Here is a 12,148-nt window from a genome sequence, read left to right on the forward strand (position 1 = left end):
ATAAGTCGCACCTTTTTTCATAGTTTGGCTGGTCCTGCGACTTATAGTCAGGTGCGACTTATTTATCAAAATTAAATTGACATGAACCAAGAGAAATGAATCAATCTGAATGAATCGGCTGTTGACGGTTATGTTTTCTCTTGGTTCTTGGCTCTTAATAAATGCGACTTATAGTCCAGCGCGACTTATATATGTTTTCTTCCTCGTCATGACGTATTCTTGGACTGATGCGACTTATACTTAGGTGCGACTTATAGTCCGAAAAATACGGTACATTAAGATCTCATTAGTTAACCTTAATAAATGCATTAACATTCACAATGAGCAATAGCTACATTTGATACAGGAGTTATTAATCTTTGTTAAAAAAATACAAGTCTTCGTTCATGTTAACTCATTAAATAATGCAGTTGCAACTTTTGATTTTAACAATGTATTAAATATTGGAATACCTAAGATTAATGAATGTTCAGAAGAATTTTTCATTGGCAGTTTATGTTAACTAATGAATTAACTAATGTTAACTAATGAAGCCCTAATGTAAATTGTGAACGAACAATAAAGGATCAAAAAATTTTTGAACAACATCTAGGGCATGGTATAGTCCAGATTGAAAATAAATAGCCCTTTAAGTCTAAATATTTAAGTATTTGGTGCTGTGATGAACATCATAGCAAATCCACAAATCTGAATGGCTATTTAAATACGTTTTAAAAAGTAGCACAGCTGCTTTATTTATGTTGTTTCCAGAGTAAAGGCTGCATTTTCTGAAGTTTAGCGCCATCTGCTTTCAGAGAGTGAATGTGCTTTCATTCAGCTCCCCATGTGCTTTTCATGCATGCTTGTTTACATCAGAGTGCAGACTCTTTCAAGCAGCATACAGCGGTGTTGTGCATTTTGACCAGTTGATGGGAAAAGTATTCTTAAAATGCATTCCAAATTCTGTATAATCTGTAATATATAATTATTCACTGTATTTAGAAGTGCCCATGATAACAATATTGTGCATATTCATTACCTTGATATATCACCTTACCAAATAACGGCACATCACAAAATAATCATTTATAATTCTGTGTTTTTTTTTTGTTTTTTTTTTAAGGTTTGGGCAGTTCATCTCTTCTACATTGCCAACATTTGCAGTCTGTGAGAAGTTTGTCATTATGGAGAACACCAATGAGGAGAAGATCGACAGAGGTAAATCATGTTTTTAAGCTTGAGAATTTAAGAAGCGTTTTAACACCATATTGTTGTAACATGACAACACATTAACAAAATCAAGATCCATGGGAATCAAAGCATTGTCAGCTTTAAGCAGCCCCAAAAGAAATCCCCACCTGCAAAATTCTGTAGAAGGTAACACAGAATTTCTGCTGAACTGAAACGCTATGTGATTAATAAAAATCCAACACCCCTTGTGCATTTCTGAAATATTTTACCTAATTTGGTGGTTTCAGCTATCAATAAGAGTGCAGACTAAGCTTTATGTAAATAATTTCTGTAGATTGCCACTTAAATCAGCACTGAAAAATCTGCAGATTCCATCTAGGCTTAATTATGCTTAAAAATGAATAAAAAATTAGTCAAAAAGGTTAGCAGTATAATTTCTTCTTTCAGTGGTCTTACTCTTCTTCTCGGGTGTTTTCAGGAGCTGATGATGAGTTTGGAGGCCTCTTGTCGTCCAACTTAATTCTTCTGCGGAACAAACTGCTGGACATCCTGCTCAAACAGCTCTTCAGCTGCAAGGAGAAGAACATTGTTAATGTACAGTGAGTGATGCTCCTTATTAAATCAAGGGCGGATTATTAGACTTCAGAGAGCTGCGCAGCATTTAACAGCATCTGTAACATTGTAACCTAAGCTTGCTGGTTTAGGGCTGTTATCTGGGATTGGATACACATTGAACTAGACACTTTGGATATGTGCAGCACAAGTGCTTTTATCTGGTATCAGTGCACTCAGTATTTTTTTATTTTTGTTTTTGTGTATATGAATAATGTAAAATTGCTCCATGTATTTGTCTTTAAATTAAGATTCATAATAAAAAAAAATTATCAACCGAATTAGTCAGATTTACTTTAATATCAATCACCCAACCACAAATGTTTTCTTTCTGTGTTTATTCCCGCAGGGCTTGTGAAGAGCTTGTGCGCACCTGTGGTTTTGATTGGTTGCTGATGTTTATGGAAGAACACATTCACTCCAGCACAGTGACGGCTGCTCTCTTGATCTTGGTGGTGTTGCTGAGTAACCAATCCATCCTGAGCAAGTTTAAAGAGGGCCTGTCGGGAGGAGGCTGGCTGGACCACACCGACTCTGTGCTCACTAATAAGATTGGCACTGTTCTGGGTGAGCATGCAGTTAAAAATGAACTATAATTATACAATATAACAATATGATAATAATAATAATAATAACTAGTATTGTAAAATTTAGTATTGTAAAATGATTTCTACCTCCTTTCAGGTTTTAACGTGGGCCGCAGCGCAGGGGGCAGGTCAACGGTGCGTGAAATCAACCGAGATGCCTGCCATTTCCCAGGATTCCCTGTGTTGCAAACTCTACTGCCCAAACACACCAACGTTCCAGAGATCTACTTCATGCTCATGGCCCTTTTCCTCCAGCAACCAATCACAGAGCTGCCTGACAGCCTGCAGGTACATGTCAGTATTCAAACTTTTTTTTCTTACTAATCAAACTTGAATGCCTTCATTGTTTGTGATCTCACGATCCATATTATTTTCCACATCTCTGAGACATCACTTACATCAACATACTTCATATTTTTGTTTCTTTCTTTGGATTACAAATTTAAATAGGATTTGAAATCCTAAATTTTCAATGTGATCTCAGAACTTTTGTTTTCGACTATTTTTAAGGTCACATGCTTCATGTTAACTAAAAAAAAAATTATTTGCTGTATCATTCATTTATTCATGCATGCTTTATATAAATATTTACCATCTGCCCTTGTCACTCTTTTACTTTTTAAACCATTTCAAGCCATTATTTTACTTTTTAAACCACACAATTATAGTTGAATATTTTGTTAATATTATGATTTAATTAGATTTCATAATAACAGTTTGATAATTTGTATAATATACATTTAATAATATGAAGTAATGTGTTATTATTGAGCTGTACCCATCTCCTCACACAGTTTGACCTGGACTCTATCTGGACGTTTATATTTGGCGTCCCAGCGTCCAGTGCTACAGTGGTGGGCTCCATCCACAACATGTGCACTGAAGCAGCGTTCCTGCTCCTGGCCATGCTGCGCAGCATGCTCAACCTGGTGAGTCTCCTAGCCACCATGCCTCAGAGATGTGTGTCCCAGGAGCATCTGCTGGCATTGGGATGATTGTTGTCATTCGGTAGTTTATCAAAGCTTTTATATTATCACCCGATGAAGAATTCTGAATGAAATGGCAAATTAGTGACAAACTGGTGTTGAAAAGAAAAATAAAAGATTAAAATGGTATTATGTAAAGATTAATTGTTTTAACTGCAGAGACTGCAGGCTATTCTCTTTAAATGAGCTCACAGCAGAAGCTGACATAGCTTTTGATATTTCTCTTTATCTAACCTGCAGCCTTGGCAATCAGAGGAGGAGGGTTCTTGGCTGAGAGAATATCCCATCACTCTCATGCAGTTTTTCCGTTACCTCTATCACAATATCCCAGATCTGGCACCCATGTGGCACAGCCCGGACTTCCTGTGTACACTTGCTGCTACAGTTTTCCCCTTCAATATACGGCCCTACTCTGAGATGGTATGCTATTGTTTCTCTTTGTTTGTTATTGGAACTGGCTTTTGTGTGCTCAGGCCTTTTGATGGAATTGGTCCTTTTGATGTTCAAGTCGCAGCTGGTTGTGAAGATGAAAAATGCCTTGTTTTCCTCAGGTGAGTGATTTAGATGATGAAGCAAGCTCTCCCACAGAAGAGTTCAAAGCCTTTGTGACAGATACAGGCATGAACCGCAGCCAGTCAGAATACTGTAATGTAGGCAGTAAAACCTACCTGACCAACCACCCTGCCAAGAAGTACGTCTTTGACTTCATGAGGGTCCTCATCATGGACAACCTGTGCATGACACCTGCCAGCAAACAGACCCCCATCATTGATCTTTTGCTAGAGGTGAGATCATTTTAGATATATACAGTGATGTTACGTGAAGCAGAATCTCTTTAATGTGTGTCATTCTAGCTTTTTTATGATCCTTATTAGAAGATATTGTGGGAGGGTCCATCTGTTGGGCAGAAACACTAACTTTGCTCTGTGTCTTCAGGCCTCACCAGAGCGCTCCACCAGAACCCAGCAGAAGGAGTTTCAGTCCTACATCCTGGACAGTGTGATGGAGCAGCTTCTGGCAGCAGATGTTCTGTTGGGTTAGTTCCATCCCAATCATCAGGTTTAGTTCTGGGAAATGTTTTGGTACAGTGCTTTAGCCAAAAGGGAAAATGCTGTCATTTACTTCCCCCTTATTTAGTTCCAAATTGTGTGGTTTTTTATTTCAATGTAGATCAGTCGCAATATATGTAAAAACTGTCATGGCATGTCTTGACTGACCAGATTTTAGCGGTTCTCAGCGTTTTTGATATGAAGTTCTCTGATGTCCCTTAAAGTTCATTGTTCATCCAACATAATATTCCAATCTTTCATGTGTGTGGCTCTGTCCTCCAACAGGTGAGGAGGCATCATTGCCAATAACGACAGGAGGAAGTTACCAGATCCTGGTCAACAATGTTTTCTACTTCACCCAGCGTGTGGTGGATAAGCTGTGGCAGGGCATGTTCAATAAAGAGTCCAAGCTAGTGGTGGATTTCATAGTTCAGCTGATCACCCAGGTGAGCTCAATCCACTTAACCCCCAGCTGTACACAATGTCATAGTGTCCCTAAAGACTAAGGAAATGGTCTTGCTATAATATTATTTGTTTGCTTGGCATTGAAAATGGTCAGTATGTGCCTGAAACGTTTGCCTTGTTCTTCTCAGTAAACTTTCATCTCGCTTATTATTTTTGGTGGAGTGTGTGGACTTTTTTTCAAGTATTTTATATAATCTTTTGGCCATATGTTGTCTAAAATGAGTACTTTTAGTGGATGTCTTAAATTTATGCTACCGTTAAATCCATTTCCATTCATTAAATTCATTTAAAGTACATATTACATATTATATCTATTTCAAATGAATTAAGTATTTCAGTTTATTAAAGAACTCTAAAAACTGTTTTATAGTTTCCACAAAAAGCAGCGCAACTGTTCAACATACCATCACAAGAATAAATTACATTTAAATGACAAAAATCTATTATTTTAAATTGTAGTTTAACTGTTTTTGCTAATAATTAAATAAATGCACCCTTGGTAAGCATAATAGACTTCTTTCAAGAACATAAAAAAATAGTAGTGGAAATGTAAGCAAACAGAATGTTAAAAAATAAAATGCAATTAAAAGCAATGATAATAAGCAATCACAGCAACCACAGTTATCTTTTTAAGATGAGAACGAAACAAATTATATTTAATGATAAATTATATCATTAAATATTGCAAAAATGTATTAGCTACCAAACATAAAAAAGACCACAAGTGATAACATTATTAAACATAATATTATCCTGTTGTTATATTACAACTTTCTGTTAGTTGTACAATTCTTTCTCTCTCTCTCCCTTTCATTATTTCTTTTACATTCCTTATGTGCAAGATTTATTTAACATAAATATGTGACTTACGTGACTGGTGGTTTCTCAACAAATCTCCTTTTTTTTTTTTTTTTTGCTCCTTTAATAGTCCAAACGGCGATCACAGGGTTTATCTCTGGACTCAATCTACCATTGTCTGAACCGAACAATCCTCTACCAACTCTCACGATCACACAAAACAGTCCCGCAACAGGTCACCCTGCTGGATTCACTGCGTGTGCTGACAGTAAACCGAAACCTCGTGCTGGGACCCGGCAACCATGACCAGGAGTTTGTGGCTTGTCTGGCCCACTGCTTGATCAACCTGCACACGGGGAGGTGAGAGAGACACAGAGGCCATGCAGTGTTTTCAGGCACTTAGAGGGGGGTGGGTTTATGGAATTATGTATGAGCAGTGAAAAATGAATAATTCCTGTTCACAGTCTCAGGATTGTCTGAGATTGTGCACCTCTGGTGTTGTGAGTCACTGTGAGAGACTTGAGGATGAGGTTTACATTGTCATGGCTCTGTATCCAGGCTGACTCAGAAGTCTGGCTTTAGAGAGACCGAGAAAATAGAGCAGCTCAAAGACAGTGAGCTGAATTATATTAGTGTGTAGTGTGTGCTCTGCTGATGCAGGAAGATCAGTAACTTCAACTGTTTTAATTTGGAGCATCTGATGTGCTGAAATGATAGTTCATTATTCTTGGGGAAGTCGTGGCCTAATGGTTAGAGAGTCGGACTCCCAATCGAAAGGTTGTGAGTTCGAGTCCCGGGCCGGCAGGAATTGTGGGTGGGGGGAGTGCATGTACAGTTCTCTCTCCACCTTCAATACCACGACTTAGGTGCCCTTGAGCAAGGCACTGAACCCCCAACTGCTCCCCGGGCGCCGCAGCATAAATGGCTGCCCACTGCTCCGGATGTGTGCTCACAGTGTGTGTGTTCACTGCTCTGTGTGTGTGCACTTCGGATGGGTTAAATGCAGAGCACAAATTCTGAGTATGGGTCACCATACTTGGCTGAATGTCACTTCACTTTGCTATCTATGTTTTAGCATTCAATCTTAGATTATTGGCTGACTGGGGAATGTTCACATGATAAAGCGCTGGCCTAAAGGCCTTGGTGTCTTCAAATGTATAAGAATCGTGTGCTGTCGTGTTCTCTTGCAGTAGTGTGGAGGGCTTTGGTTTGGAAGCAGAGGCCAGAATGACCACCTGGCATGTTGCGGTTCCTTCTGAGAACGAGTCGGACAGTGTCCAGAGCCAGGATGTTAGTGAAGGTTGTTTTTTTTCCTTTTTGATGACATTTTTGCAAACAAAATGTGTGGTGGATTAAAGCATAGAGTTTTAATTCTTCAAGCATTTCACAAACCTTCCAAAAAACCATTATTGATATCAAAGTTTCCTTTTTGTTTGGTGTCTATGTCAGGTCGTCAATTGCTGCTCAAGGCGGTGAATCGCGTGTGGACGGAACTCATGCACAGTAAGCGGCAAATGCTGGAGGACATTTTTAAAGTGTCTCTACCTGTCAATGACAGAGGACATGTGGACATTGCCACTGCTCGACCTGCTCTAGAGGAACCTGCTGCTAAAAGCTGGCAGAACCACCTGGGTGAGGAAAACATCCAGTCAAGCTTGTAGCTTTCACACTCTTTCCTGTGTCTGTCTGTCTTTGTCACTCTGCTTATTTTTTTCTTGTTAAAGGTTTTTTCAGTTTTTTTCCCCATACTCTTGTTTCTCTCACTGTTAATCCTTCTCTGTTTTCCTTCTAGTCCATGAGAAGAAATGCATCAGCAGGGGCGAGACCATTGCCCCAGCGAATCAGTCCAAACTGTCTCGAGTCAGCAGTGGCTTTGGTCTGTCCAAACTAACTGGCTCCCGTCGCAGCAAAAAGGAAAGTGGAATGAACAAGAACAATCTTTCTGCACAGGTAACTGACAAAATAACTAACACAGACGTGGAAATGAATTCACAGCTAACCTCATGGACTTGCACAGGTAGTTCACGCTCACATTGTTTTGACTGTCCACAGGAAACCTTTCAGTGGATGTTCACGCACATTGCTGTGGTCCGAGACTTGGTAGCAATGCAGTACAAGGAGCATCAAGAGGTAACCTTTTAATTTCAAACATATACAAAAGTCTTTCAGAGATCTTACAGAACAATAATAATTAGAGAATTTTTTTTAAATGGAGGGGTCTCTAAATAAATGTTTTCCCAGTGCTGATTGTAGTGGTATGACTTCTACAAAAAAAGTATTTTTGGATCCAAATATGCGTTTGTTTTCTCACAGAGGCAGCAGAATGCACTGAAGTATGTGATAGATGAGTGGGTAGGGATTGAATATGAGCTGCTTCGGGAACGGGGCCTCTGGGGGCCTCCTATTGGCTCCCACCTGGACAAGTTTCAGTTGGACATGACTGAGGGACCCTGTAGAATGAGGAAGAAGATGGTGCGGAATGACATGTTTTACATTCATTATCCCTACGTGCCTGATCCTGAGCCCAACTCAAGCACTCAGGTTAGTGCAGCTCCTTCTACCCTTTCTTTCTTCAGTTTTAAGGAGGTACATGTTGTATATATTGAATGTTAGTTAATTCTGGCTGCCAGAAATAGAAAATAACCTTATATAATTGGCTTTATACTTATTTTCCCCAATTAACTGAAACAAGTCTATTGAATGTGCCTATAGTGTCATTGAAAGTCAGCATGTGTATAGCATTAATGGTTGATAATCTGCTATGAATGGCTCTTTTGTGAACTCTCAAACTTAAAATGGCCAGCATTAGCCATATGATGGTAATCACTGCACAAAAGAAGCCTTAAATGCGAACAAAACCTTTCATATGCTCCTCTTGCCTTATTGCCCATTTTTCCCTTTTCAGAATCAATCTCAGTAGCTATTAATGGGTGCAAGGGTTAACATACCAGTCCAGGTACAATCTGAAGTATTCCTAACATACAGCCTTGCTGTACCCTCTCAAACAGCTGCATTAATGAAAGCTTAACTGTAAAATAAAATGTCCCAGACCTACTGCATTTGTCTTTCACATGATAAAGGTGTATGTCGATTGAGGTCAACGCATAAATCGTTGTTTGGATATTTATTCTCTGCTGTCATTCCTAAATATTCCATACAGAGAAACCTCCAGAAAACAGGTTTATTGTTTGCTAATCCCTTATAATCCACATTATAGTATGTGAAGCGAAGGAATTTTCAAAGAATGTTGCATGTTACTGTTATAACACAATAATAATTGGTATTCATGTTGTAATGTAAGAGCTGAATTAAGTAAATTCTGCACCACTACTGACACCAAACAGAACTGCAAAATAAAGACTGTTTCAGAGACTTCACACATCTTCCATTGTTTAGCAAACAGATACTGAAGCCCAACCCTGAACTCTCTCCATTAGTTGAGCCAGTTTCATAACATCTGGCCGAGTTGGGTCACTCAAAAACAAAAAATAGTTATTTTTTCTGCTGCTGGTTGTCCAGAAACCATACTTTTCACCTTTAATTACAGTTTCTTAGATTGGTATGTAGATATTTGAACAGGAATTTTATAAACGGCATGACCATGTAGATTGCTTTTCTCTCCAAAAACAATATTTTGAATTTGCATACAGTTCCAGTTAAAATGTGAGGACACATGACTGAATTTATGTGTGATCTTGAAAACCTGCTTTGTGGATAAATATAAATAGTGTTCATATATGAATTATGTACTTTATGTGAGCTGTCAGCATGGGATTTTCTTAAGGAGTGATGGACACGTGTCTTACATGCCTATGACTGGATCACTCCCGAGATTGTATTTTTTATTATAAAGGTTTTCATCATGATTGATATAAACCCAAAAGAAGAGTTAATAAGAACAAAATGAAACTGTTTGTGATACATTTCGATCCTTTCAGAAACCAGTGCGCTACAGACGAGCGATAAGCTATGACAGTAAGGAGTATTACATGCGGCTGCTATCAGGGAACCCGGGGATGTACCAGCACTCCATAGAGCAGAACACAGAGGGAGAAACCACACAGCAGGAGCCTGAACATGGAGAGGACACCATCGCAAGGGTCAAAGGTCACTTTAACATGACAGTGCTCTTTATTACAGTGAAACTACTACGGAAGTATACTTTGTACAGTGAGCTTTACAGTTACACTTTTAAAAAAATTTTACAGTTAAATTTTTCTCACCAATGTAGCAGACAGAAAACAAATACTATTGTTATTTTTTCTATTTCAAAAGAAAACTGCATGTAACTAGATATTATATCACCAAAATGGAAGATACTGGCTTCTGAATGATCTGGTTGTCTGTCTAGTGAAGCTACTGAGCGTGTAATATAATGAGTGTGTTGAGAGTGATTGGCTCTGTGTGCTGTGTTTTGTTTTAGGTTTGGTTAAGGCTCCGTTAAAGCGGTCCCGCTCTACAGCGGATGGAGCCGATGAGGACAGCCAAGACCAGCTGCAGGAGATGCTGGAGTCAGGAGCTCTGGACGAGGAGCAGAAAACCGACAACACCACACTGCTCCGCCTGCTGGAGGAGGGGGAGAAGGTCTGTAGCACTGTACAGCTGTACATCTGCCTCCACAACATCCTCGTGCACACTGTTCAATAACTGCACATTTTGCCGCCAGTTACTGTTGTTATGACAACAATTTGGCTTTAAATATGTGGGTCTTTTGGGTAGAAGCTTTCCAATTTGAAGCTTTGTATTGATCACTACTATTCTGACAACAGTCAATCATTTTCTGCTCACATTATCCTCCAGCAGTATGAGGGAAATAGTTAGTACTATCAGTCTGGTTGGATGATTAGGTTTATTTGACTTTTTGAATTTGGACTGATTGATATGAATGTGTTTGCCGTGTGTGTTCTAGATCCAGCACATGTACCGCTGTGCTCGGGTTCAGGGTCTGGACACCAGTGAAGGGCTGCTCTTATTTGGGAAAGAACATTTCTATGTGATCGATGGTTTCACTATGACAGTCACCAGAGAGATCAGAGACATTGAGACGCTCCCTGCAAGGTAAGAATTCATTGTTTTGTATTCTGCCCTGTAAAAAAGGACAATGTCTCACATGTCATTCACTCACACAGATCATCTGGTATCTGTCAATCTGTGGTTCTCCACCTGTCATATGTTCTATTATTATATTGTTCTGTCTTCCATAATTTCTTTGTTTGATCTATCTATATTGTTGTCCTTCATTTTATCGTTTGTTTTAATTATGTCATTCTATTGTTCTTTCTGTTCTTTCTATTTATAATTATGACAAAGCTGTTTGTGTTCTAACTTTTCTTTAAATAAAAGGATCTGGGAGCATTGATATTTTATATAAAGCTACAGTTCATTGTGTGATTTTATTCATGGTTATTTTAGATTGTTTTAATATATGAAGTATCATTAATATATTAAGTAATTCTCTGGAACTTTTTTTAAGGCCCCCCAGGTTGAGAACCACTGCTTTAGTCGTTGCACTGCATTTATATGCTGCTTGTTTTTGTGACATTTGCAGTATGCATGAGACTATCATCCCTCGAGGGGCCCGGCAGAGCAAGAGTCAGCTGAAACGAACCTGCAGCATCTTTGCTTACGAAGACATCAGAGAAGTGCACAAACGTCGCTATCTGCTTCAGGTGTGCAAACAAACCGTTTGGCTTGATTCTTAGCTTGAACCCTGATAACACACTGGGCAGCTTTCATGTTAATGCTGATAATGAAGTTATGCTTTGCTTTCATCCTCACAGCCCATGGCAGTGGAAGTGTTTTCCGGAGATGGAAGAAACTATCTGTTGGCTTTCCAAAAAGGTGTCCGGAACAAAGTGTATCAAAGGTATGGTAAACGCTGATGCTTCTTAGTGTGTATCATCCTATCATCAGCCTGTGAGATCGCCAATACATGATATTGTCATGCTAGTTTATTTATTTATTTACTTAGCTAGTTTCATAACCAACTCCAGGTTAAGCCTAAAATCAACCTTATGTTAGTGTAATATTCAAACTACATATTAAATCAATCAATTAATCAATCAGTCATACTGACCACAAACTTTGCAAATGTAAGTGTATTTCAGCAAAACTTTCAATAGTCTTGCCTGTTCTCCCTCCGTTATCTTTTTTATAACGAGTTAAGTGTAGAAGAACCTCAGAAAAATACTAGGTTGCATAAAGCCAAAACTTGTCTTCTAGGTTTCTGGCAGTTGTTCCCTCACTAGCCGACAGCTCCGAATCTGTCTCTGGGCAACGTCCCAACACCAGTGTGGAACAAGGGTACGCTACCCTCATATTACAAGATCATGAAGTGCATTTAGAGTTTATTTACCAGATGTATTAAAATAAAGTTTCATATGCGTGTTTCTTGGTAAACAGGTCTGGTCTTCTCAGTACGCTGGTCGGCGAGAAGTCAGTGACCCAAAGATGGGAGGTGCGGTATCTTCACATTAAAGTT

At 38.9% G+C, this 12,148-nt stretch overlaps 1 protein-coding gene across 4 annotated transcripts in view; it reads left to right on the forward strand.

Moving 5' to 3' along the window:
* Nucleotides 1–12,148, forward strand: part of LOC132139507 (WD repeat and FYVE domain-containing protein 3-like) — a 76,330-nt gene that overhangs the window by 54,885 nt on the left and 9,297 nt on the right. For 3 of the 4 annotated variants that reach the window (XM_059547910.1, XM_059547908.1, XM_059547911.1), the window contains 22 exons: nt 1,103–1,197; nt 1,649–1,769; nt 2,132–2,349; nt 2,467–2,663; nt 3,164–3,298; nt 3,596–3,775; nt 3,907–4,140; nt 4,292–4,391; nt 4,690–4,850; nt 5,798–6,027; nt 6,858–6,967; nt 7,117–7,299; nt 7,460–7,617; nt 7,720–7,797; nt 7,981–8,208; nt 9,606–9,774; nt 10,091–10,251; nt 10,577–10,725; nt 11,216–11,336; nt 11,448–11,533; nt 11,890–11,970; nt 12,070–12,124. In XM_059547910.1, coding sequence (XP_059403893.1) covers nt 1,103–1,197; nt 1,649–1,769; nt 2,132–2,349; nt 2,467–2,663; nt 3,164–3,298; nt 3,596–3,775; nt 3,907–4,140; nt 4,292–4,391; nt 4,690–4,850; nt 5,798–6,027; nt 6,858–6,967; nt 7,117–7,299; nt 7,460–7,617; nt 7,720–7,797; nt 7,981–8,208; nt 9,606–9,774; nt 10,091–10,251; nt 10,577–10,725; nt 11,216–11,336; nt 11,448–11,533; nt 11,890–11,970; nt 12,070–12,124 — 3,250 coding nt within the window. The remainder of the gene's footprint in view (nt 1–1,102; nt 1,198–1,648; nt 1,770–2,131; nt 2,350–2,466; nt 2,664–3,163; nt 3,299–3,595; nt 3,776–3,906; nt 4,141–4,291; nt 4,392–4,689; nt 4,851–5,797; nt 6,028–6,857; nt 6,968–7,116; nt 7,300–7,459; nt 7,618–7,719; nt 7,798–7,980; nt 8,209–9,605; nt 9,775–10,090; nt 10,252–10,576; nt 10,726–11,215; nt 11,337–11,447; nt 11,534–11,889; nt 11,971–12,069; nt 12,125–12,148) is intronic. The other variant, XM_059547909.1, reaches the window with a different exon arrangement.

This window comes from Carassius carassius, chromosome 4 (assembly GCF_963082965.1).
Source record: "Carassius carassius chromosome 4, fCarCar2.1, whole genome shotgun sequence".
NCBI lineage: Eukaryota > Metazoa > Chordata > Actinopteri > Cypriniformes > Cyprinidae > Carassius > Carassius carassius.